General features: G+C 42.2%; 1 protein-coding gene across 1 annotated transcript in view; it reads left to right on the top strand.

The window, feature by feature from the left end:
- PPP1R14C (protein phosphatase 1 regulatory inhibitor subunit 14C) overlaps window positions 1–20,858 on the top strand; it is a 64,922-nt gene extending 44,064 nt beyond the window's left edge. Inside the window, exons 2-4 of the mRNA XM_066611292.1 lie at window positions 16,949–17,032; window positions 17,574–17,606; window positions 19,589–20,858. Of these exons, the coding sequence (XP_066467389.1) occupies window positions 16,949–17,032; window positions 17,574–17,606; window positions 19,589–19,663 (192 nt within the window). The 3' untranslated portion in view covers window positions 19,664–20,858. The remainder of the gene's footprint in view (window positions 1–16,948; window positions 17,033–17,573; window positions 17,607–19,588) is intronic.
- The last annotated feature ends 4,378 nt before the right edge of the window (window positions 20,859–25,236 follow it).

Consider the following 25,236-nt stretch of genomic DNA (forward strand, 5'->3'; position numbering starts at 1 on the left):
CTCAAGAAGCAGAAATCTATTGGGAAGCATAAAGGTGTCTCCTTCAGTTGCTGAGGGCAGGGAGCAACAAAAACAGCAGTTGGCTTTTTTGGAGAAACAGGAGAGGTTAGAAGCTGTGAGTTGGCTGCAGGTGAAGCACCTTCGGTTGCAGGTAATTCTGAGGGATGGATATAAAGTATGGATCTCTGCCACTTATGCTCTGCTTGTAAGTTTGTTAAGGTTGCTTTATAAAAGGATAGTATAACTCTCCCCTGGAGTCTCAATCAAAAGTAAACTAATCAAAAACTTGTATGTTTCCGGAGCTTCCCACTGCTTGGTGAAGAGTGCATCAGTATGGATGACACATCTTGTTGGGATGTAAATAACCTTGAACTTGAGGTTATCAGTTGCTCCTCAGATAGTGTTAACTGTGATGAGGGCAAAAGTGTTGAAGTTCCTTATCAACCATATGGGAAATGAGCACTTAAAGTTACTGGCTCCTTTGGTGTTCTGTCTGTGTAGATGTCCAGGAGGAATTTCTTGATTTGCAAGAAACTTGAGCTTGGGGAGCATTAAGACTGAGCGAGCAGCCACTACTACTGTCTTAATATTCTTGTCAAGTGTTTCTGGAATGATAGAGAATTGTTTCCTTTAATTTTAAAAACTTTAAAATTTTAAAGCTTCCTTTAAAAGCTCAAAATTCAGATTTGGAATAGGTGCATGGTTTTTTGTTGCTGTTTTTTGAGTAGTTGGCCTTGACAGTTTAATGGAGCTTATTGGCCATCTGTTCTGTCTAGTTCACCACATGGTAAAGTTGAACTGAGCCAAAACATGACAGAACAGTGTGTAACAAAACTACTTGCTCTGATACATTTGAAAGAGCTTTCTTTGGAATTGCTTAGAGGGAAAGATGTGCGTTAATAAATGTCCCCTATCACCTTACTTGCAACATAAGCACTCGGGTGTGAAGCACTATTGCTGTAAAGAGTGCAGGTGAACAAAAAGCTTGCTGGATTCTGTCTAGACATCTCTAGCTGCCTCTTATTCTGTTTCTCTCCAACATTCCTCTTCTCTACGGGTGGGCACTAGAGCCAATTACAGTCAGTTGGCTAGACTTCTTGCTGCTGTGACAACCTGCTGACTTATTAGGGTACTAATACACCACCAGCTGTCCCTTAATTTGTCCATTTTCTGTATGAGGGAGGCAATGGTGCATAAGTGTAACCCATTTTCCTTCTCCAGTTCTGGAATCTAGGAACTTTTTATGCTTCAAGTTGAAAGATCTAGTTCTGAAGGTCCTGGAAAGTGCTGTTGCTCAGGAAAATGAAGCTTCTGTATTTACATCAGCATAATGTATGAATTGCAGAGCCCTTCATGCTACCCATGGTCCTCACGGTAGAAAACATGGGATATCCAGCAGGGTTCACTGGGCAGATTTTGAATATGGGGTAATGGGACCTTTTTACTTGCCAGTAAAGCAGACTTGGGGTCATCAGAAAAGAGCCTTCTGGCTTTTGCCAGCAACCAAGCTGCTGCTAACATATCTCATTATGAGTTGTGAGACCACAGTTTGGAAGAGGATTTGCTTTGTAGGTTCAATCCCTAGCATCTCCATGTAGGCCAGAGAGAAATTCTTGTTTAAAACTCTGAAGACTCACTTTCAGTTCAAGTGATTAAGAATACTGAGCTAGGTGGACCAATGACCTGATTCTATATAAAGCAGTGTGTCATGTTCCTATCCTTGAAGTCCTAACATCGAAAGCAGACAGGCTGGGTAGTGGATGAGAAACTTGCCCCTCGCTCTGCAGATATGCTTCCTTGCAGAAACACTGGGATGTGGGGCAGTTAACTAGCATTCAGGAACACTTTTCTCCTCATTTTTCAGTGTGTATTCTAAGTTTGCAAATTCATGGAGCTTTTGCGATTCAGAGAAATCTCTTACTATTTATAGATGCAGGCGAGACTTGGAGCTTCCCAGCTGAAGGTTGTTGCTCACCCTGGAAACGAATACACACAAAACAATACTAATAAGGCTTACAGGCTTTGAACTTGTCAGCTCAATCCAAATAAAGTCACATTTTGAATTGAAGGGAATTCTTCAAACCCATAGCAAGGTTAGAATGCAGAAGGTGGGGGGGAGAGAGTTAAACAAGGAAGTAGCTTTAAGATCCAGTTTGGATCTGGTGGCTTTACAAAGCCATAATTGGGAAGTAGCAGCAGTCAGATCTGCAGGTTCCAGGCAAAACTGGCACAACAGAGCACTGTGACAAGTATAAACAGCTTGGAGAGGTGGGTGACCGTTGTCTGTGAATAGCTGGCTGCTTGCTGTGGCACTGCAGGCTTGAAGATAGCCGACTGAGAAGCACTTGTCCTCAGTGTTCAGGTACAAGAGATTGGCATAGTCCCTGCCTTATGAACTGCATAAGCATGCAGCTGTCATAGGAACATGGGAAGCTGCCTTATTCAGAGATGATAGTCCAAGTCACTCAGATTTGTCAACATTCACTGCATGTTCCTTCAAGATTTTGGACAGTAATTTTTCTTTATAAGAACATAAGAACATAAGAACATAAGAACAGCCCCACTGGATCAGGCCATAGGCCCATCTAGTCCAGCTTCCTGTATCTCACAGCGGCCCACCAAATGCCCCAGGGAGCACACCAGATAACAAGAGACCTCATCCTGGTGCTCTCCCCTACATCTGGCATTCTGACTTAACCCATTCCTAAAATCAGGAGGTTGCGCATACACATCATGGCTTGTACCCCATAATGGATTTTTCCTCCAGAAACTCGTCCAATCCCCTTTTAAAGGCGTCTAGGCTAGATGCCATCACCACATCCTGTGGCAAGGAATTCCACAGACCGACCACGCGCTGAGTAAAGAAATATTTTCTTTTGTCTGTCCTAACCCGCCCAACACTCAATTTTAGTGGATGTCCCCTGGTTCTGGTATTATGTGAGAGTGTAAAGAGCATCTCCCTATCCACTCTGTCCATCCCCTGCATAATTTTGTATGTCTCAATCATGTCCCCCCTCAGGCGTCTCTTTTCTAGGCTGAAGAGGCCCAAACGCCGTAGCCTTTCCTCATAAGGAAGGTGCCCCAGCCCCGTAATCATCTTAGTCGCTCTCTTTTGCACCTTTTCCATTTCCACTATGTCTTTTTTGAGATGCGGCGACCAGAACTGGACACAATACTCCAGGTGTGGCCTTACCATAGATTTGTACAACGGCATTATAATACTAACCGTTTTGTTCTCAATACCCTTCCTAATGATCCCAAGCATAGAATTGGCCTTCTTCACTGCCACCGCACATTGGGTCGACACTTTCATTGATCTGTCCACCACCACCCCAAGATCTCTCTCCTGATCTGTCACAGACAGTTCAGAACCCATCAGCCTATATCTAAAGTTTTGATTTTTTGCCCCAATGTGCATGACTTTACACTTACTGACATTGAAGCGCATCTGCCATTTTGCTGCCCATTCTGCCAGTCTGGAGAGATCCTTCTGGAGCTCCTCACAATCACTTCTGGTCTTTACCACTCGGAAAAGTTTGGTGTCGTCTGCAAACTTTGCCACCTCACTGCTCAACCCTGTCTCCAGGTCATTTATGAAGAGGTTGAAAAGCACCGGTCCCAGGACAGATCCTTGGGGCACACCGCTTTTCACCTCTCTCCATTGTGAAAATTGCCCATTGACACCCACTCTCTGCTTCCTGGCCTCCAACCAGTTCTCAATCCACGAGAGGACCTGTCCTCTAATTCCCTGACTGTGGAGTTTTTTCAGTAGCCTTTGGTGAGGGACCGTGTCAAACGCCTTCTGAAAGTCCAGATATATAATGTCCACGGGTTCTCCCGCATCCACATGCCTGTTGACCTTTTCAAAGAATTCTATAAGGTTGGTGAGGCAAGACTTACCCTTACAGAAGCCATGCTGACTCTCCCTCAGCAAGGCCTGTTCGTCTATGTGTTTTGAGATCCTATCTTTGATGAGGCATTCCACCATCTTACCCGGTATAGATGTTAGGCTGACTGGCCTATAGTTTCCCGGGTCCCCCCTCTTTCCCTTTTTAAAAATAGGCGTGACATTTGCTATCCTCCAATCTTCTGGCACCATGGCCGTTTTGAGGGACAAGTTGCATACCTTAGTCCAGAGATCTGCAACTTCATTCTTCAATTCCTTAATAACCCTTGGGTGTATGCCATCAGGGCCCGGTGACTTATTGATCTTTAATTTATCAATGAGGTCTGAAACATCTTCTCTTTTAACCTCTATCTGACTTAACTCCTCGGTCAGGAGGGGCCGTTCGGGCAGCGGTATCTGCCCGAGGTCTTCTGCCGTGAAGACAGATGCAAAGAACTCATTTAATTTCTCTGCCATCTCTAAGTCTCCTTTTATCTCCCCTTTCCCACCCTCACCATCCAGAGGGCCAACCGCTTCTCTGGCGGGTTTCCTGCTTCTAACATATTTGAAGAAGCTTTTATTATTCCCCTTAATGTTGCTGGCCATGCGTTCCTCATAGTCTCGCTTGGCCTCCCCTATCACCTTCTTACATTTCTTTTGCCACAGTTTATGTTCCTTTTTATTCTCTTCATTAGGGCAAGACTTCCATTTACGGAAGGAAGCTTCCTTGCCCTTCACAGCCTCTCTAACTTGGCTGGTTAGCCATGCGGGCACTCTCCTGGATTTAGTGGAACCCTTCTTTCTTTGCGGTATACACCTCTGCTGGGCCTCTATTACTGTTGTTTTAAGCAGCCTCCATGCACTCTGGAGAGACTGGACTCTTTTTACCCTCTCTTTCAACCTCCTTCTAACCAGCCTCCTCATTTGAGGGAAGTCCGCCCGTCGGAAGTCAAGGGTTTTTGTTAGAGATTTGCCCGGTATTCTTCCCCCAACGTGCACATCAAAACGGATCGCAGCATGATCACTGTTCCCCAATGGCTCAGTAACATTTACATCTCTAACCAGGTCCTGCGTACCGCACAAAATTAAATCCAGAGTCACCTGTCCTCTAGTGGGCTCCGTGACTAGCTGATCTAAGCCACAGTCATTTAGCACGTCAAGAAATCCGGTTTCCTTATCATGACCAGAACACAAATTGACCCAGTCAATATGAGGATAATTGAAGTCCCCCATGATTACAACCCTGTCCTTCCTTTTTGCTCTATTCTTCCTCTTTGCTCTATTGGGAGATCGAACGTGACACTGTTAGCATGAAAAGTAGTCTTCCACTGAGCTATGACCAATGTTCCTGGTAAATTGTATAGCCCTGCAACTTGGAGCTTGGCTGAACTGGATGTCTTTGATGTCAGATGGCATTGTTGAACTTCGGAAGACATTACCACACCACTGTGCAGAAACCAAAGGCTAAGACCCTTCCCTAAGACTTGGAGTAGAACATACTGGGCAAGAGACCTCCACAGGCTTAACTTGATAGACGGTGGCTTTGTATGTAAATCATTAACATACAGTCTATACAGTCTCTTTGTATCGGTGTTTCTCAAACTGTGGGTCGGGACCCACTAGGTGGGTTGTGAGCTGAGTTCAGGTGGGTCCCCATTCATTTCAATATTTTATTTTTAATATATTAGACTTGATGCTACCCTAGAATGTGACTGCTTTTGGGGAAATGTTACAGACCTGTACTTTTAACAAGCTATTATGTATATTTTTTTAACAATGATAGTCAATGGGACTTACTCCTGGGTATGTGTGGGTAGGATTGCAGTTTAGATTTAACAATTTAGATTGTTAAAAATTTTCCTGCTTGATGATGTCACTTCTGGTCATGACATCACTTCCGGTGGGTCCTGATGGATTCTTATTTTAAAAAGTGGGTCCCAGTACTAAATGTGTGAGAACCACTGGTTTATATGGTATGCCCATATAGCTCCATATACCACATGTGGATTTACAGTAAATGCCCAGCATAGAAAACTTTGAGAGAAGGGAAGGGGTTTGTATAAGAATGGATAGAATCTAGCCAAAGCCCATGAAAGCTACAGTTATTGTGGAGTGCTTGATGCCTCTAGTTGCTAGAATTGCTATAGGCTTGTAAAATATTTCAGGGGCACTTGGCAAACAGTCCTTCATAGGTACCTCCTCTGGGTGGGCAATAAAAGTAGCTTTACGCTATGAACGGTATGGACATAGGCTTGATCTTGAGGACCAGTTGTGGGACCTCTGTCCAACAAGGTCAACCTCAAAGGCCAGCTCTGAGCCACTTGCACGATCGCATATGGAAAGTAAAACTTATGCTGAACAAACCCTGCTTGGTGGGGTCGAAATAACAGGCAGTTCTTCTTCTCAGGTGAATCTCTAGTTCTGCAGTTGGAAGGGGAAAGTGGGATTGCACAGCACTAACTGTAGTACTTAATGGCAAGTGGGACTCAGAATGATGTTCTCGTACATACAGTTGACTCCCTATTTAAAATCATTACCAGGTGGCCTGCCAGCGAAGACATGAGTTAAGAGTGCTGAAGGTTAGATGTTTGATTTCTGAAGCATGTTGTACTGTTCGTTGATTACACGAAAATAAATATGATTTTTTTCAAATATTCATCATACTGCTGTTTCTATCAGAGTTAACATCTCAAAATTGGTTACAATACTGGATCCAAAATTTGGATGTGGCTAGTGTGTAACGTAAAATAAGTGTGCCTTTTATACATGGTTAGAGTTCACAGATTTTGTTATGGTGGTAAAGTTATGGGGCTTTACAACTACAGTATGTTGTAAACTTTTACAACTTTAAAAGTGACCCTGTTGCACTTATTAAACACTGGGAGTTCTACAAATCTCATTCCTGAATGAGTAAAATTGAGTTTGCTTTGCCTAGGGCAGGGGAGTCTCAATACATTAATCCATGACAAGCAGATTATACCCTGGTTTTTAAATACTTTGGGCATGTCAGTGCAGGATTGTGATAGGTGTGGATTGGAGGGGAGGGGGGAAAAGGCAAATTCTCAACTCTTGAATTTTGAGCTATCCAGGGCTAATGCAGTGTATGCCGTGTTTGCTGTGGGATGGAGCTCCCTGACTTGTGCAGATATTGCTAGTAGGGCTTGAGATAGGTCCCAAGGTTCAGATTCTAAAAGGAGCAGCAGATAACACTGGTGCCTGCAAAGTAGTCTGTGTGAGGCTGCCGTTGAAGGTGGTCCAGCAACGATAACTGGTGCAGAATGTGGCAGCCCACGTGGTCGCAGGAGTTCAGTGATTCAACGCTATTGGACTATTGCTCCAGTGACTGCATCTGCTTCCAATTCAATTCTGGGCCCAATTCAAGGTTCTCGTTTTAGCCTTTAAACCCCATAATGTTTTGGGGCCAGAGTATCTGAAGGTGCAGACTGCTTTGAGGGAATATTGTCAGGGAGTAGAGATGGGGTGAGATGTGATAGGTGAGGGCTATTGCGGAGGGCACTGTTCTCCCAATATCAGGAGTTTTATTTCCTGAGGATTTAATATTTTTATGACTACTATTTTTAGGTTTTCTGTTTTATGAGCATTTTATTATGTATTTTATGTTGAAAACCATCTTGGGCACCAGGTTTTGTTACCTGGGGAAAGGTGGTATATAGATTTGCTGCTAATACAAAAGCCAGCTGAGGTTCATCATAAAGTCCTAAGAATACTGACCCAGGGAATAGATCTGTGAAGTAACAGTGTAGCTTTTGTCACTGGGAGATTTTTGGGAGGGGACTTGTTCTCTTAACTCTCTGGTAGTTACACTTATGTACCAAGGGGTGATCACTCAATATAGTTCACTCAATATAGTTCCTTTGCTCTGCTAAAGAAGGCACTGGGCAATGAGGAAAGTGATATCTGAATTATGCTGAAGTTTCCCACTGGGAAGAAACTAGTTCTTGCCACATAATTGCAATGGCATTGGAGGGTTTTTTCCTAGTTCCCTTGAAATGGTGACTTGGCTTGTTTGGCACAGCTGGTGTAAAGCAATTTCAATATCAAGTCATAACCTTTTTGCCAGGGGCAATACAGCATGTGGTACAGCATTGCAGGGTCTCTGGTGTCTGCAGTGCTGGAAGTAAATTGGACAACTTGAGACTTCAGTTATTTTTAAAACCATGCTCATGTAATTGAGAACTGCTAGTTTCTTGTAGCATGTCTACAATAGTGGATGTCCCGTCGGTCACAGAGCAGTTTTTCAGTACTAAGACTACTTTCCCCTGTGTCTACTTTCCCCTTATTTGTTATATTGTGTGCCTTGAATTGTGCACTCAACAAATATGGAAATCTACCTGGAAAAACAAGATCACAATATCAGAAGCTGGAGTAGCTGTGCCCTGGCCATGTAGTGTGTGCTCAAATGTGTAATCGGAACTGCTCATGGTGGAGTAGCTTTGTTTGTATACAGTATTTATCTAATAATTTTTTATCTTGCCTTTCCCCCTCTACCACATAATCAACTTGACCACCTTGTCCTTTGAGTATTTCTACCACAATAAGACAGGATAGTTAGTAGTATTAGGGAGCAACAGTTCAGAATAAATGACCCTGAGCATACACAACATATAGAGGAGGCCTAGCTGCTCTGATTTTAAATGATGGTTTGATCTTAAAATGTCAGATTTCCGCAATTCAGGGTGAGCATGTTTATATAATGTGTTAAGAAAAAGTCTTGCGCTTGAAATCAGATACAGTACTCTGAGTACAATTGCTTTGCAAAAAGAATCTCTTGTCAACTGCCTTGCAATAGTGAGAAAGAGAGGCATTTTCACAGTCCTAAGTGATTCTTGTTTAATGGGTTTGTAATGTGAATGTCACACCAGAGTGTTCATTTGCATTGCTAATCCCTTGCCTGCATGTTCAAAGATGAAAGGTCAATTGTTCACATGTTCAGAGACTTCAGCCTCATGCTGAAGTGCTTCATGCTCAGTGTTGACTTCAGCCTCTTATATGGGAATGATCCAAGACTTCAAAAGCAGGCTTTCATTTTGATACTTGTAATGGGTGTATAGGTGTGGGAAAGGATATTTCTTTGCATTGTTTTTCTGCCATTACCTTTAAACAGAAGAGAAAGTGACTAAGGCCCAAATCTTAACCCACTTTCCAGCACTGGCATAGCTGTGCCAATGGGACATGTGCTGCATCCTGCAGTTGGCTGGCACTCACAGAGGCCTCCTCAAAGTAAGAGAATGTTTGTTTCCTTACCTAGGAGATGCATTGCCCTTATGTCAGTGCTGGAAAGTGGGTTAGGATTGCGCCCTAAGTGTGCAAAAACATCAGAGCAGCACCTGTTCTTGTATGAGTCAAGCAAGTAACCATGTTCATGCTGAGGCAAGCAATTGAGCCTTAATTGTCCTCAATAAGATGGGAGGAAGGGGGGGGAAGAAAAGCTTCCATGAAGGTTGCCGAAACCCCAGTAATTGTATCCCTTGTCTTTGCTCTTAGTGGCTATGTTTGCATTAGAATGCCTTAACTTGCAGCTGTTCATGATCTTTCCTTTTAGCTTGTTCTTAGTTGCCCCTTGATGTGCAAGGATACCTGTGCCTTGAACATATGAATAACCATCATGCTGGAGTGACAAAATATGGGTGGGGATTAATGCTTGTTACTATTCCCTGTGTTTTACTCGAGAATGAAGCAGTTGTATTATGAGAAACTTTAAGGGTCTTGCATGTCTTGTGCAAGGTAGTGACTTAAATCTCTCTGCCTCTTGATGAAAGTGGTGCTGTCTCTGGGTTCATTGGGCAACTGCTCAACATTGCTTAATTTCTGTTGGTTTTTTGTATAGGTTGAAATGTTGGTCAGAAATTCTTTTGGCCAGAACCATTTGAGCCCTGTGTCAAAGCAGTACTGGCAGGCCCAGGCTTTTGGGGGCTTTTAGCAAGTCGTGCAAAACAGCAGTCAAGCTGTTAATGCAGATGGAGTGTCCAGCTTGCAGCATAGTGTTGAAGTTCACTGGTAGGATTTGAAGTAGTAAACCATCAAAACAAATGGGGTAGTTGAGAAGCTTTCATATTGGATTTTGATGGAGGTAGAAAGGAGTGGGTCAAAAGTGCCCCCTCTTTTTAAATAGGTTATTTTTTTCTTTTTTTTAATAGAGATTTTATTTCTTAAAACAGGGAAAAGTGTGTTTAACTTGAAAATGCAAAACTGAACTGGTTCTGAAAATTCAGCTAGTGTAAAAACCTGGTGGTTTTGGCCAGTTTCAGACAAGGGGCTATTAAGGAAATCTTAAATTTTGTTTCTCATTACCAGATGTGCAGGGCAAACATTGATAAAGATGACACTGTAATCTGATTGAAGAACACCAGCTTTAAATTCTTGCTAATGTCATCCTTCCTTCAGGGAGGCGCTGTTCTGAACATAACTGTTTCATCAAATAGTGTTCATCACTTTAGCACAGTGTTTTCCAAACCGTGGGTTACAAGTTGATTTTAGATGGGTTACAAAAAGTTCTTGAAATGTTAAAAGAAAGCTTTTAACATGCTTTTAACATGCTTGCCTAGTTTGCCGAAGAAAATTGCTAACTGGTTTGAGGTAATCTTCATACCCCCAAATTAAAATGTCACAATTTTTCAATTTACTATAGTAACTGGTGTGCCTTAGATCACTTAGGAACTTCCAGGCCAGACGAAAGGTTTCCAACTTCACATCTTGCTCTCCAGTTCAGTCTTCTGGATCCCCTGGAATGACTGTAAAGTTTTAGGGAAACAATCCTTGAATTCTTACTTCTAGGGAGGGTCTAGCAAGTGTCTGCACGCACATACTGTATTTAAGGTCTCTAGCAGCCTCAGGAGCACAGGACCCCAATTATTATTTCATAATTTATTATTAATAAATAAAATATTTCTTTCTAGATCTCTTTTGTCTAGTGCAGTGGTTTTCACGCATTTAGCACCGGGACCTACCAGGACAGAATGAGAATCTGTTAGGACCCTTTGGAAGTAATGTCATGAAAGGAAGTGATATCATCAAGCAGGAAAATTTTTAACTATCCTAGGCTACAATCCTACCCACACTTACCAAGAGTAAGTTTCCTTTAGTGTGATTGTTAAAAGAATATGCATAGTAGTTTGTTTAAAAGTACAGGTCTATAAACATTTCCCCAAATACAGTCACATATCATGGTAGCATCAAGTCTAATATATTAAAAATAAAATATTGAAATGAATGAGGACCCACCTGAAATAGTTTCACGTCCCACCTAGTGGGTCCCGACCCACAGTTTGAAAAACACTGGTCGAGTAGGTTGTGATAGATTGTCGTTTAAAAAGTGGATCCTGGTGCTAAAATGTTTGGGAAGTGCTGCTTTAGCATCTTCTTAAAGCACCTCTGACCTGAGCTAAGTAGCCTGGCATATTATTGGAAAAGTTTAAAATAACCCTTGTTAAGAATTGCAGATTCAGACATTCTACTTCATTCATGTGAAAACTGAGCTTGCTAGGGGATTGGCTGTCTCCTGCTTATGAGCTCCATTTGCTACTGCTGAGAGTCCATCATGGTCTGATGACTTGAAATTCTGCCATAACTTCTGTCTATAAGGAACCTGGCTATGTGAATCTACCCAATTCTGCTGCATCATCATTTACCATTAGTGTGGTATCCAGGTGCTCTTCTCTCACTGCACTACCCATCACTGCCACAGTGTACTCTGGTGCTTGAATAATGTATGCTTTGGTAGTTCCTCCTTGTCTAAATCAAGGGCAGATGTCTTTCACCTTACATTCCCTGCTTTGCTGCTGCTCACAGTTCTCTTAGTTGTTTGTTTTTAAAGCATTTATACATTGTCTTTTCCTTTCTTTTAGAGAGCACCCAAGGTGACTTATAACATTACAAAAGATGCAGTAAGCAGTTGAACAAAAACAGTAGCAGCAAGACACACTAATGCAAAGTGGGATGAAGTGGAAGAGTCTTTAAACCCAGCCCAGACTGAGAAGGAGCAGCTCTCAGTTCAAGGACAGAGTTTCATAATGGTAGCTGCATTGCTGTGGAGAAGGTCCTCCCCCGTGTTGCTGCCAATTGAGCCTTGGCCAGTGAGGACACTTTCAAGAGCCTCCTCCCCACCATGATCTCAAGGAGCAGACAGTCTCATGGGGAGAGGCATTCTCTCAGAAAACCTGGTTCTAAGATGTATGGTGGTTTAAAAGTCAACTCCAGCTCCTTGAAACAGACCAGCAGCTAGTGTAGTCAAAGCTCTAAGGCAGCGGTTCCCAAAGTGGTGGGTCGTGATTCACCAATGGAACATAAAGGGGTCACTTTTCCCTTAAGGAGAGTGACCCAGAAATGGGTGTCCCGGAAGTGGTCTCTGATAGCAGATTGGAGCCCACTGCAGCAGAGGGGAGGCTTGCAGAGGGGGCTGCGAGCCTCCAGGACCCTGCGGGAGACTGCATAGTCCCCCAGATATGTTTAAATTTGCCTGTGGCACTGCAATTGCTGCAGCGTTGTCAGGACATCCCCCCATCCCAGTCCCTGCCCTTACAAGCACTTACCCCCAGTTGTCAGACTCTTAGAGAATCTGAGAATCACTGCTCTAGGGTGTCTGACACCACTGTGTGGACCCCTTCTGTAGCAGTATAGCAGCATTTCTGGATACTAAGCGGTGACAGCGTAAGTCATTACTGAACTTCTGGGAAAGTCGAGCTCTGAGCTGCACAGCCACGCAGCTTAGAGGGAATGGCAGCAGTGGCCTGACTGAACCAAACCAGACTGTGCCTATTTTGACACATTACTGCTTCCATATCATACTATATATATCTGAATGCTGCTCCTGTCATTGTGTCTTGTAAGCTACTTTTCATCTGTATAGATTCTCTGATTTGTGTTTTCAAAAGGGAGAAGGCTTCCCTTCACCCATTCCAGTGGCTGAGAATAGCCTCACGGACAATTTTTGTGTGAAAGCAGAAGACAACTGTATGCATCTCTGCATTTCTCTGAGGGGAGAGAAGACAAGGCAGATCTTACTGCCCCACTGTCTTTTATGTATGGGGTATGCCACAGTGGCCAAAAAGGGAGGGATTTGTGAGGCGAAAGTTTGTGCATTCCCTTTTGATTGTGAATTGGTTCAGAAGAGTCCCTTGAAAGATTGGAAAGGCCTTCTGCTTATGGAAAAGGAGATTTCTGATGTTAGACTCTTACCCTCTCAGATCTGCAGCCCGCTGTGTCTCATCAGGAGCAGTTCTGGAGGATCCTCTGACCTATGGGAGGGGAGAAGGGAGGCTCTGTTTTGCAAGCAGAACTCCATACTTTAGATCTAAACCAATGTGGTAATCTTCTCTTGCAAGCTGTGATAAGTGTATGGGAAACCACTTGCTCTGTAGGGCAAGGAATGATGCTGTCCTCTTGTCCAGTGCATTTACGCTTAGAAATTGAAATACTTATCTTTTCATTTTAATGCTAAAAGGCTAACTAAGACCCAGAGCAGAATTTTCATCATGAGTTTGTTAGGTAGGATGGTAATAATCAGTGTCACAATCATCACTTGTGCACGCTTGTCCTTATTGGTATTTGCATTCATTAAGTAAAAACAGGCTTATGCTGGATGTATGTTTAAACTTTGCCATGAGCAGCATCATTAATGTTCTGCAAACGAATCTCAAGGATGACTTTTGCCCTAGAGCTGTCTGAGGAAAGCTAATTGGCCTTTAATGAAGGAAGGTATTTGCATTTAGTCGGAGGAGCCATCAAAGCAGACTGTCTGAGGAGAAAGGTCTCCTCAAAACAAGTCTCTGTGTTTGGATCTAAATATCATCTGAATTCTTTAAAAAAAAATGCCTAATTTGGGGTCATCCTGGTCCGATGGGGGTGTCAGCCTGCTGTATCGGTAAAGGCAGGATGATGATTTTGTAAGAACACTGTCTCAATTTATCAGGCTTTCTGGATTGTCACAGGGAAGCCACTCTTGGTTCCCTATGTGAAATACTCGTAACAGAGGTTTAAAAGGATGTGGAGGTGATAAGTCACTGTCACTATATACTGCTCCAACTATCTAGTTCCTTTTTATTATTATTAACAGTATTTATATACCGCTTTTCAACAAAAAGTTACAAAGCGGTTCCTTTTTACTTGCAGCAATTTGGTTTCTACATTCCTAAGAGAGGCTTTCCTTTGGGCTTTGTCCTGGTGCTGATTAAGCTTCTGAGTAGCCAGGCTTCATAGCATTTAATCAAGTCAGTAGTGATTTGGAAGAGTCCCTCCTTTGCTGAACTGGAGACATTCTCTTAAGCAGGATGCAGTCAAGGCAGCCTATCGCTCTGGAACTCTTCCCACTGCAGGAGTGGTGATGGAGCACTAAAGATTATCTACAAGATTATTTTTCAAAAGACCTTAACCCAGAAGAAACAGGAGGCAAACTAAACATGGCCTGGGGGCATATTTTGTAGGTCACCTCCCCCCCCCTTTTTTTCAAGGTCTGTATAAGATGGTATGTAGTTCATGCTACATTAAGGGTATAGTCTTATACAAATATACTTGGAAGTAAGTTCTATAAAACACCGTGGAACTAAACTTATGAGTAAACATGCTTAGACAAGCACTTGGATCAGGAATATTTACAGTTGAATATAATTTTTGATAAATCAGGTATGTTAATCTTGGATATTTTCAGTCCCATTTTTCATTTTGTATGCATTTCTGTTAAGCTATTCCAATTTACTCAACAAGTTGGTGATGAAATGAGCTACATCTCTGAATGAAGTATAATTTTCAAAGAAGAACAAGAGAAGTTAAGTTGATTTTTTTTGTATAGCCTTAGCAGGGTGTTGCTATGGAGATATCATCATGAATTCCTACACTTTCAAATGTACTGCTACACTGCTGTGGATGAGCACAAATTGACTTGTTGGCACATAAAGTGCAAATAAAGCAATCTATAAATGGGAATTCAAAGACTTGCTAACATACAAGCAATAGATAGAGACTTGGCTGAATGGTGAAGGGATGGATGAGGGAGAAGTAAAGCAATTATGTCAGTTCGTTCATTGAGGGAGCTTTTGCCCTGTGTGTGGCAGGTAGTATGCATCGATTCTAACCTTGTGTTACTTGAGCACCTTTAGCCAGAGGTGTCTCAGATTTGATCCTGGTTTATGAATTCTTGTGTGTATGTTTTCTTCATCCTGTCTCTGCTCTTAATCATCCCTGCGGTGACCATTCTAAGTCCTTTGGAATGTCTCAGCAGGCACCTGTGGGGAGCAGGCAGAGCAAGTCTTGATCTTAGCCAAGGGACCAGAAAGTAGCAATAAAGCTTCATTTGATGCTTCCACAGATGGCATGGAAGTTTCTGTAGTACAGGTCTGATCCCTTGGTTCTCACAACATGGTTACTCACTGAGAGCATTTGCATAGCTGAAATCCCCCATGCTTAGCAGGTCCTAAAGCTTAAGAATTCTCTTGTGAGAATCCTTACACGAACACACAAGCCTTTGTTTCTAATTCACTCACATAAACTTCACCATGTGCCTTCCTCAAACTTTGTTGGACTGTATTATGTTGTTCTGAGGGAAGTTATTGGGTACTTCAGCTCCAGCCTGAACAGCTTTCCGACAACTGACTAAGGTTTGTGGGCTCAGAACATTTGCTGTTTCCTGTACAATTAAGAGAGGGTTAATTTAACCCAAGAGGAACTGTAATCCAGTAGAAAGGTTGGCATCAAGGTGGTTGCAAGAGAAGCAAACTCATTCCTGAAACAAAGTACTCAGAATTCAAAGTTAGAGTAAAATGGTGAAAAGACTGCAAGTCTTCCTCTGTAACATTGATGTCAAAAGAGTAACAAGGAGAATTATCATTTGTTTATCAGGATGGACAAGTGAAGAAAATTGACCTTGGACCCCACCCCCAGAACTACAGGCTTTAAAATACCACTTACCTAACTAGTGACTCTATTCTGTAGTGAAGGCCAACTTGCCTGTTTTGTGGAGTGCTCAAAGGCCACCTTTAGGATGATTTTCTTGTTAACCTCATCTCTGTGATTCCACAATTTAGGTAAAAAGCCCATCAAGGTAGATGTCTTTGTCTTTTGCTTCTTACTCAGCAAAGTATCAAGTGCAGAGATCGTGCTGCACAAATAATAGTGCCATTCATTGGAACAGCACTAGTCCAATGGGCTCTTCAAAGACTGAACACTTAATGACACACAAATGTTGATATACAGTCATCCTAATTAGGCTTAAATGATACCTTACAATGGGTGACATCCAGAGTAATAATTCCATGAATGGAATTTACTTTGTTGACTCCAAGAACAAAGTGTGCTGTTCATGCAGAGGATCTCTGTGCAAGTAGAATATGCCTTCCATTCTTGGAGAGAATTTACAGTCTCAGAGTGCACTTCTCTTCATGGATGTGTTATTCTGGGTGCCACCTGGCTAACATCTGGTTTTAAAAGGGTCTTAAGAAATGATCAAAGGTGGGAGTCCTCGGATCAGTACACTTCTTGAATACTTGAAGAGCAGTTTAAACTTGTAGGTGTGTGAGGAGGCCAGCTTTTCTGGAGCACCAATTCAGTACAAAAATCATGTAGTTCTCTTGAATTAACTTACTGTTCTTCCCATGTGTTCACTTACCTTCTAATGTGCAAAGCTGCATATATGGTACTTAGGTGATGATTGCAGTAATGGGAAACAGTGCTGTCTTTGGTTTCTTTGAAGGGTTTATCATGAGGTAGTTTCTATCCACTTTACAAAGTATAATCTCTTTAAAATGCCGCAGCTGGTTTCTGCAACAGATGCTCTGGTTTTCTTACCAAATTCTCATGAGAAGAGCAAAGAAGAATCATATGAATGGGGATTCTGCCTCAAGGACTCATCACACATTATTCTAGATACATGGTGGAAGATTGTGGCAAGCATCTGCTCCACCATCCTCATGGAGATGAACCACCTGGGGAATAGGCTGAACTGTCTGAGCTAGGACGTTATAATGACCTTGTGTGTGAGACTGGACTACATTTAGCTTTGGAATCTTGCTAAATGCAGGCTGAATAATATACTTCCATGTTCTCTCTCCCCAGGAAGAAGAAATGCCAGATGTAGAAATTGACATTGATGATCTTCTTGATGCTGCTAATGAAGAAGAACGAGCTCTCAAATTGCAGGTGAGTCTCACTTGCTGGAGATCTGGGTAACTTAATTCTAAAGAGATCTGGGTGACTTAATTCTAGTTTTTGTCTCATGGCTTGAAATCTTGGAACAATATAATATACCAGGATTTGCTTGAAACTCGTTGCTTGTAACTACTAGACAGACAGAACTGTAAAAGGGAAATCTGTTAACAAATGTTGTAGAGGTATAGTAAAAGGTTTATGCATTCCCATAGTTGTTGGTTGTTGGAATGATCTGCACTAGTTGTTAACAATGTTGTTGATGTTGTAGCTTAATAAAGTAATTGTTCCCCTTCCTCACAATCACATCTGTAATTTTAAAGAAGGGAAAATCACCCAATCATAAAACTGGGTTGCTGTCACATGAATCTGGCCTACAGTTGCACTGATTTATATTTCCTCGAGCAGTTGCATTGTGTGATATAATGGCACAGAAAATACAAAAGATGTTGTGGTACCTGCTAGCAAATAAAGTACCTCGTAACAGGAAGGAAATCTGTTTTATTCTTTATTGATGCTCTTATTTTACTTCTAGGAAGCGCTCGTAGACTGCTACAAACCCACAGAGGTAAGAGATCTTACACTATTTTTAAATTTAAGGGGATCAAATGTAATGCTATAATGTGAATGTGTTTACGGTTCCCAGATGTCTTTGCTTAGTAACTGAATAATTAAAATCTGGATAAATGTACTAATTTATATGAATGCTTTGCAATAAGTTGAAACCTATCTTATACTAATAAATGACAATCCTACTTACCTGAACAGCCTTATTAGTATTTGTATTATACCTTTGTAGTCTGTGGGTTGCATCTGAAGTTGATTTTTCCGCTTGTGTAAGGGGGTTCGTGCACATGAAAGTGAGCACATTGCTGTGCACAGAAATCTGAATGAAACCCTGACTAGGCTTTCGAACCCACTTTGTGTCATTAGGTGTAAAATTAACATGCCGCATTATCCAGTTGAGCAATATCATAAGTTTTGTGTGACAGCAGGCAGAACAGTGGAAAATGCTGTTTGTCTTCCTTCCACATGGGCTCTTTAAGAATACAATCCCATGTAAAGTGCATCAGTTTTCCTCAAGTTTCATATGTTTAACTATTTGGGTGGGAGGGAATAAGCCTTATATAATGTTGAATAAAAATATAATTTGTACATTAATTGAAATTCAGTGTAGTGAGAAAGCAATAATTTTAAGGGACAAATGGTCTGGTCAGAAACTTCTTTAAAGAGCCACAGTGGCTCGTTCCAGTTGCAGTATCCCCATGGAACTTCCTGGGATGCAGACAGATAGAAACAGGGGGAATGTGTTGCTTAGAAAGTGAAGCCCTGACTCTGCAGGACTCGAGGAAGTCTTTGGGTATTGTAAATAATGACTAATGCCTTTGCACTATTAATAGGCGCTTGACTCCAGGAAGCAGGCTAGAAATAGAACTCTCACGCTTCACGGCAAAGCTGACAAGTGTTTCATGACAGAGATGCCATTCTGGGCTTTAACAGGAATTGGATGCAGCAGCCATTGGCTATTCGGATGAAGCTAAGAATGTGGACTGAGGCTGTCTCTTGTAGAAGTGGATGTGCACATTTCCACATCATAAATGTTTAGCGGGTTAGAAACTTACTAATGGCTTAGATTTCAAGCTTTCCATTTCTTCAAGCAACAGCGGAAGACTGCGTACCCTGAATCCATGGGGAAATGCAGTTTCCTCTGCACAATTTGCAAGTTACTTTTAGTTTGCTGAATTTTAGTCTGAGTTACTCAAATGATTGACTCTTGGAAAAGGTCTAAAATCACTGTTTGATCTCTGTCTCAGTGTCTGGACTATAGAGGGGGGAAAGGATAGGGATTCTACAAGATTAGTGAGTCTCTCTCCCCATGGTGTGTAGACCCTTGAGACTTGCAGAAAGATTAGAGGGAGATGCCATGTCTCCTTCCAGACCTGCACCTAACAAGAGTGTACCATGCATGCTTCCTGCATGCTTCTGGTGACTCTCCCTGGTAGACCAAGGAAGGGGAAATTCCAGCACAAGAAGCCACTCTTTAGAAGTGAATAGAAGTTTTTCCTTGTGCTTTCAAGGGATGGGGAAATTTGGCACTTGTCTGAGCCAAGTTCTCCCATACCAGATTCACAATAGGCACTGCTGGGTGTGTGTGTGTGTGTGTGTGTGTGTGTCTTAGGATAATCTCCACTCTGCCACTAAAGTGGGGGAGAGAGGTGGTTTTGGACTTCAACCATGCCCTTTGGTACCTTGGAATTGGTTGCATACTACAGTTGAAGTCAACACAGTAAGGATAGCAAGAGGAAACCGTCTCTTCCCCCCCCCCCTCACTTTTTCGACCAACTGTCTTTTTGGGGGTTCCTACTTGTATAGTCTTATTGTTTGAAAGCAGTGTGTTCATAGGATCTGTGCTAGTTCAGTTTTTACTGAAGATAGTTGACACATGATGTGTCAGAATGGGTGCGTGAGCATGTGGACACAGATGGAAGGCAGTGAATTTGCTCATACCATGTTACTTCTGATACGTCTTTTCCCAATTGTTTTTTGTAGGATTTTATCAAAGAACTGCTTACTCGGATAAGAGGAATGAGAAAACTGAGCCCTCCTCAAAAGAAGAGTATATAACTGGAACAGACCCCTCTTGAGAGATGTGGCCATGCAACTGGGACTTTTGAATAGAACACCTTCTAGTTTGGTCTTTATGAGCAGTTTGATTTTTTTTTTTTGTTGAGTTCTGACATTTTAATAAATTTGACTACTTCAGTTTTTAAGGATTTTTTTTTAAGTGTCAGGTTTTTTTTACCATGGATATCAACATTATGGATGCTGCTTTTACTACTGGAGGATGATCAAAATAGGTGGGAAATGCCAAATTAGAGACAACCGAGCTGTCTCAGGCAGTAATCCTACCTGATGAACCTGTGTGTAGAACTACTAGGGGATGCTGTTCTGTTTGCAACTAGTTGGATCACTCATTAAGTTGTACACCAGACTCATGGATGTTAAGGTTCTTGTGCTTCTGTACATACATAATCAAGTGAGTGTTACTGTTGCTTCACATGGGTGGAAGGGAAATGTGGTCTAGTCAACCATTTAAATAGAAGTTGTAGCAGATGTGGTGTTAGGGTGGGGGAAGGGACATAACTTGTTAAAGTGCTACCACTGTTTCTGGATGCATTTAAAGCACTGGGGGGAATTCACAAAACAACATATAAGCAAGCTGGGGAATTTCAAGGGCTTAATTTTATAGGTTTTAACAAATAGGCTTTGAATTTGTTTTCTTGACTGTGATGCTTAGCCAGATCATTTTTCTCTTCGCCTCATGATCTGTTTGGATGATAATCTGCTGCCAAAGCATCTGATGCAACAGTGAGAGAGAAGGATGGGTGGCATTTAAGGAAGGTTCTCAGAAAGGTAGACGTGAGTGCAACCCAAGAGAATAATGTTCCTCTGGCCCAGTGCAATTTCTTGTACTGCCTTCTTACGAGAATGTGGCCATGTCTTGTCTTCTAAATAAGTTTCTCCCGTTTTTCTTATCAGACCTGGCGGGGGTGGGGGGTGGGTCGGTTCTTAGTTGTGAAAGCAGGATCCCTAACTCTTCAGAAAAACATTCTTAGCTCAAATGTTTCACAAGCTACCATCTGCTGGTAGATGCTAGTCTGGCATTTTATATCAAGGGTGCTCTGAACATAATTTTATTTTTTAAAAGAAGAAATACATGTCTGTGAACTTTATGTATACTGGCAAGCTTTTTTAAATGTATTTAATTTTGTAATGTTTTATCAATGACTTTTATTTACCAGATATTTACTCAAATAAATGCAACAACTTGTGGCTTTGTGTTGTGTGTATTTTTACTGTTAGCAGATTACTAGAAAGTAAGTGATTCACTTGGTAAAGTGATAGATGAGTTGACAAGCAACTACCAGATCAAGTTGTTTAACTCCCAAATTTTAAAAAGCAGCCTTTCATTAGCATATCAATTTAAGCACCAAATTATGCAGAGCTCCCACTGTAATTTTTTTTTCTAAAAAAATCAGCTTCTGAACACAACACCCCCCCCCCCACTTCAATCAGGTCTACAGCATGAGGAGAAAGTGTCCATTACACCAATTCCCTAATTTGTCCCTGCAAAGCTGCTATTAGCTGTAAAGGGAGAAACATAAGGACACACAGTAACCAGTAATGGACTAGTGGGCATATTCCAAGTATGAGAGAACAGAATTTCAGATAAAATATCATAAATGGGCTAGGAAAATGTGGGGATCCAAATATAACAGTTTAGGTACTACAACATGTGCTTCAATTCAGTGATGGGGATACAGATGAGAAAATACTTGACTAAACAAATCCTCCAGTATCCTTTCTTCAAGGGAAACTCAGAGCTGTGTTTGACTCTCCTGCCAACACTGTGAGGAAATTGAAGTGTTAATAATTTGCCCAAAGCTACCTTAGAAGCTTTAGCCAAATGTGCATTGGGCATGCGGACATTAATCTCACTTCCTGTGGCATACGAAACACTCTGTAATTTAAGCTGCACTTCAGACTACACAATGATCAAATGTCAGTCCTAAAATGGTACAGGTGAGTACCTAAACTAGTAAATGTAGGTGAACATTGCAAGCACTTTCAGGTTTGGTATTCTTCCAATAGCCTATATTTGCAGATGCATAAAAATGTGGTGACACTTACCAGTGTGTTTCTGAACTCTTCACTGGATCCTTGGCAGAGCTGGTACTACAGTAGTCATATTAATGCACATACACCAGTTGGGGCCTCTGGTTATCTGTGGATACCCACCTACTCTGCCTGGGTAAAGAAGTGGTTACCAAGCATGGTGCAAGCTGAAATCTGTGTGTTGTATGCTAGTCCACTTCAAAATGGTGTTGGTCATGCTCTCTGGGTTCTGGAACAGCTCCAACCAATATATATCACACAGGAAGCAAGAGTGGGGGAGAGTGTAGATAATTCATAACTGGAGAAGTGGTTTGTCTACCCTGTGATGTAGACTAATCAATATGAGGGAGACTGTTAATGAAGGCAGCAGTAAGTATTGCCTTTGTTGAGTCTGGATGGAAGTTAGGAATTTATTTGTTTAGTGCAATTCCAAGATGCTTGAAGGTAATTTAGCTCTGCTTGGAAAGGAGAGATGAGCTAGGCTTGTCTTGTCATGGTGATCGATGACCAATTAACATACCTTGTTTTTCTGTAAGATGGGGTTTGAGGAATATCATGCAGCCCATTATAAAGTCCATTACAGTATAGCATAGTGAACTTTATATACTAATGTACTGTAGCAACGTGGTAAACTTCCCGGTGTCCAAATAATTAAAAGAACTTGTTGCCTGTTAACAGCAGAAAATGGCTGGTTAAGCCATTTCTGCACAATGTTGCATATAAGCAAGAGATAAAATATATACACCTGTGGGCTGGGCAGAAACGTGTAGCAGGTTCACTCTACAACCTTTCAAAGCAGGATAGTGGCACACTGCTCCACACATTGCACACTGTCTGACTTCGGAGTTTTGCTGGATTTTATTGTGCAACTGGGAGCATACAGCAAAGCAGCTGCTGAAAATGTGATCCTTTTTTCAGAGCTGCTCCCAGCAAATGGTTTCCCCTCACGCCCCAACTTGGGAAGCTCTGAGATAGAAAGTTCCGTATCAGTTCCCTTTTGCCTTCAGCCTCCTGCAAGTATAAAACAGCTAGTGTTGTGGCTTGCACTCCTACAGATTACACAGTGGCGTCACTAGGGTTTGTGTCACCCGGTGCAGCATGCCAGTACGTCACCCCTATGCAGTGGGCAGGGCAACACCCCAGGTGGTGGGCATGGTGATGTACCATCACTCCACCCCCACTGGTTTTTTGGCTGTACCTTTTGATAGAACACAGAACACATGCTGCATGAAATTATGCATTGATTGATATATAACATGATGGTATTCTTCTAAATTATGATTTTAGTGTTTTTGGTCACTAGTGGTGTCGCACACACACACCCTGGGTGTCAACTTACTAACACCTTATTGCAGCACTTTTAGCACTGCTACCCACTTTTTAGAATGACAATCTGTCCAAGACCCACCAGAAGTGATGTCATGGTGGAAATGACATCAGGCAAATTAAAATAAATCAGTACAAATAAGTAAAGTAAAACAATTAAATAAGCAGAAGCCAGCCCTGTTCCACTGTGAATTTCCTCTGTAGCCTGTCTGCAATAATACCTCACCCCCCCCCCAAAAAAAACTAGTAAGGTTTTCAGCCCTAGCCAGTGCCCAGTTCAATTTAAGAACTTCTGTTTATACCAGATCACTGTCAGGATCCACCTGGCTTTGCAAGTCTCAAAAAGGTTCACCTTATTAGCTGAAGCCTCTGTTTTGATCCTTTTTAGTCGGTGGGGGAAGGCTGCCTTCTGGAGCACTTGATTAATTCCTTGTGCATAGGATCGGGACCATTCTGGTAGCCTTGCACTCTCCTTCACTTGATCTTCCACACAAGCCAAGGCATGTTTGCTTACTCATGAGTAAATGCAACTGTGAGGCTGTTTCGTTTTGCATAGGGCTCAATACAGTCGTCTGCTTGTAGGGAGGGACTTCCTTTACAGGTGTTTTCGGGGGCTGCATTCATTGGATCAGGACCATTCTGGTGTCGTTGGATTCCTCTCAGCCTGCCCTTTCCTATGGACTAAGGCAGGTTTGCCTACTCACAAGTAAACACGTGATACGGCTCAGTTTCACTTTCCAAAGGAATCCATGCATTTTTTGTTCTCCGGTTTTTTGGCCATAACTTTTGATGGAAAGGATATATTTCACCCAGGCTTTTTGCATTGCATTCTGCTGGAAATTCTGCATCCAATGGTATATAATATGATGGGGTTACTTCTAACCACCATGATTTTAGTATGTCACCCCCCCTGTGCGCATCACCTGGTGTAATAGAAGATCAGAAGATCATCAGATGGATGATGTGGTGTTGACAGCATTTCCATGTTTTGACAGCTGTTTGATAGCTCTGGGAAGGGCAGGGTGGGCTCCACAGCTGTAATCAATCAAGGCCAATGGAGACTCTGATGGACACCTGAGCTTCATTTGATCTTGATGGGACTTTGAATGGACATGAACTGAAGAGATGGCTCACCCGTGCCTAATTTGGACTTGACTTAAGGTAGCTCATAGCTGAGCTGCATTTGGATAATGGGAAATACAGGAATAAAAGGCAGCTTCAGAAGGAGCAAGGCTACCTTGACCTAGAGGCTACGGGAGAAAGGGACTGCTAGGACTCTGCTGGATGGTACAGAAGAGAGGACTGCCAGGACCCTGCTGGAGGAGACACTCTGCTGGAGAGGAGGGACTCTGCTGCAGAAGACTAGATTGGCAAGACTGGACTGTGCTTTGGAGATTGGATTGGACTTGGACTGGAGGCTTCAGACCTTTACCCACTGAGTTAAGTGGAGTTTTGGGGAGAGAAAGCCTCTGGACAAGAGGACTTGCAGGGAGCGTATATGTTTGTAGCAATAAATTTTTGTTAATTGCTCAACTGATAAGGAGTTCAGTTCATTTCTTTGCACACCACAGCTGTTGTTCCTGGAAAAGGAGGGTGTTAATCAGCCAAAAAGTGGGCATTAGAAGGGAGTTGGAATATTTTGACGGGACACACTGTGCGGCCCGCACCCCCCTAGTGATGCCACTGAGATTACACATGCTGAAAATTCTTTTGTCCCTTTACAATGTATCTTGGAGCGGAACTGAATTAATTTCTTGGCTGGTTTTACTTGTGGTTTTGAAGGGGCTGGATTCTTCCCTTGATCTACAGTGTAACTTCAGTTATCTAACAGAATTACTTCTGGTGTATTGTAAGATGAGAGTGGGACCCATTGAGCTGAGATTTCATTGTGATTCACCTCTTTATGCTGTGTGGGTGTTCTCTAGTGGAATGACATTTCAATAGCACGCTGCTAACTAAAACGGCAAGAGGCAGATCTCTCAACCCTAGCAGCTTAGGTGGGAAACTTGTGTGAACAGTGTCATGTTTGGCCACTGTGTAATTTTATTTGTGTTCAGAAAATAGGAGAGCTGTTAAAGCTAATCTTAGCTGGTAGTAAATATGCTCTGAAGCCTGTTTCTAGTTTCTCTTTAAAGCAGAACCAAGTGCTTACAGCCATCACAAGGGTTTTGAGCACATGAAACTATTGCCAGATG

Source organism: Tiliqua scincoides, chromosome 1, assembly GCF_035046505.1.
Source record: "Tiliqua scincoides isolate rTilSci1 chromosome 1, rTilSci1.hap2, whole genome shotgun sequence".
NCBI lineage: Eukaryota > Metazoa > Chordata > Lepidosauria > Squamata > Scincidae > Tiliqua > Tiliqua scincoides.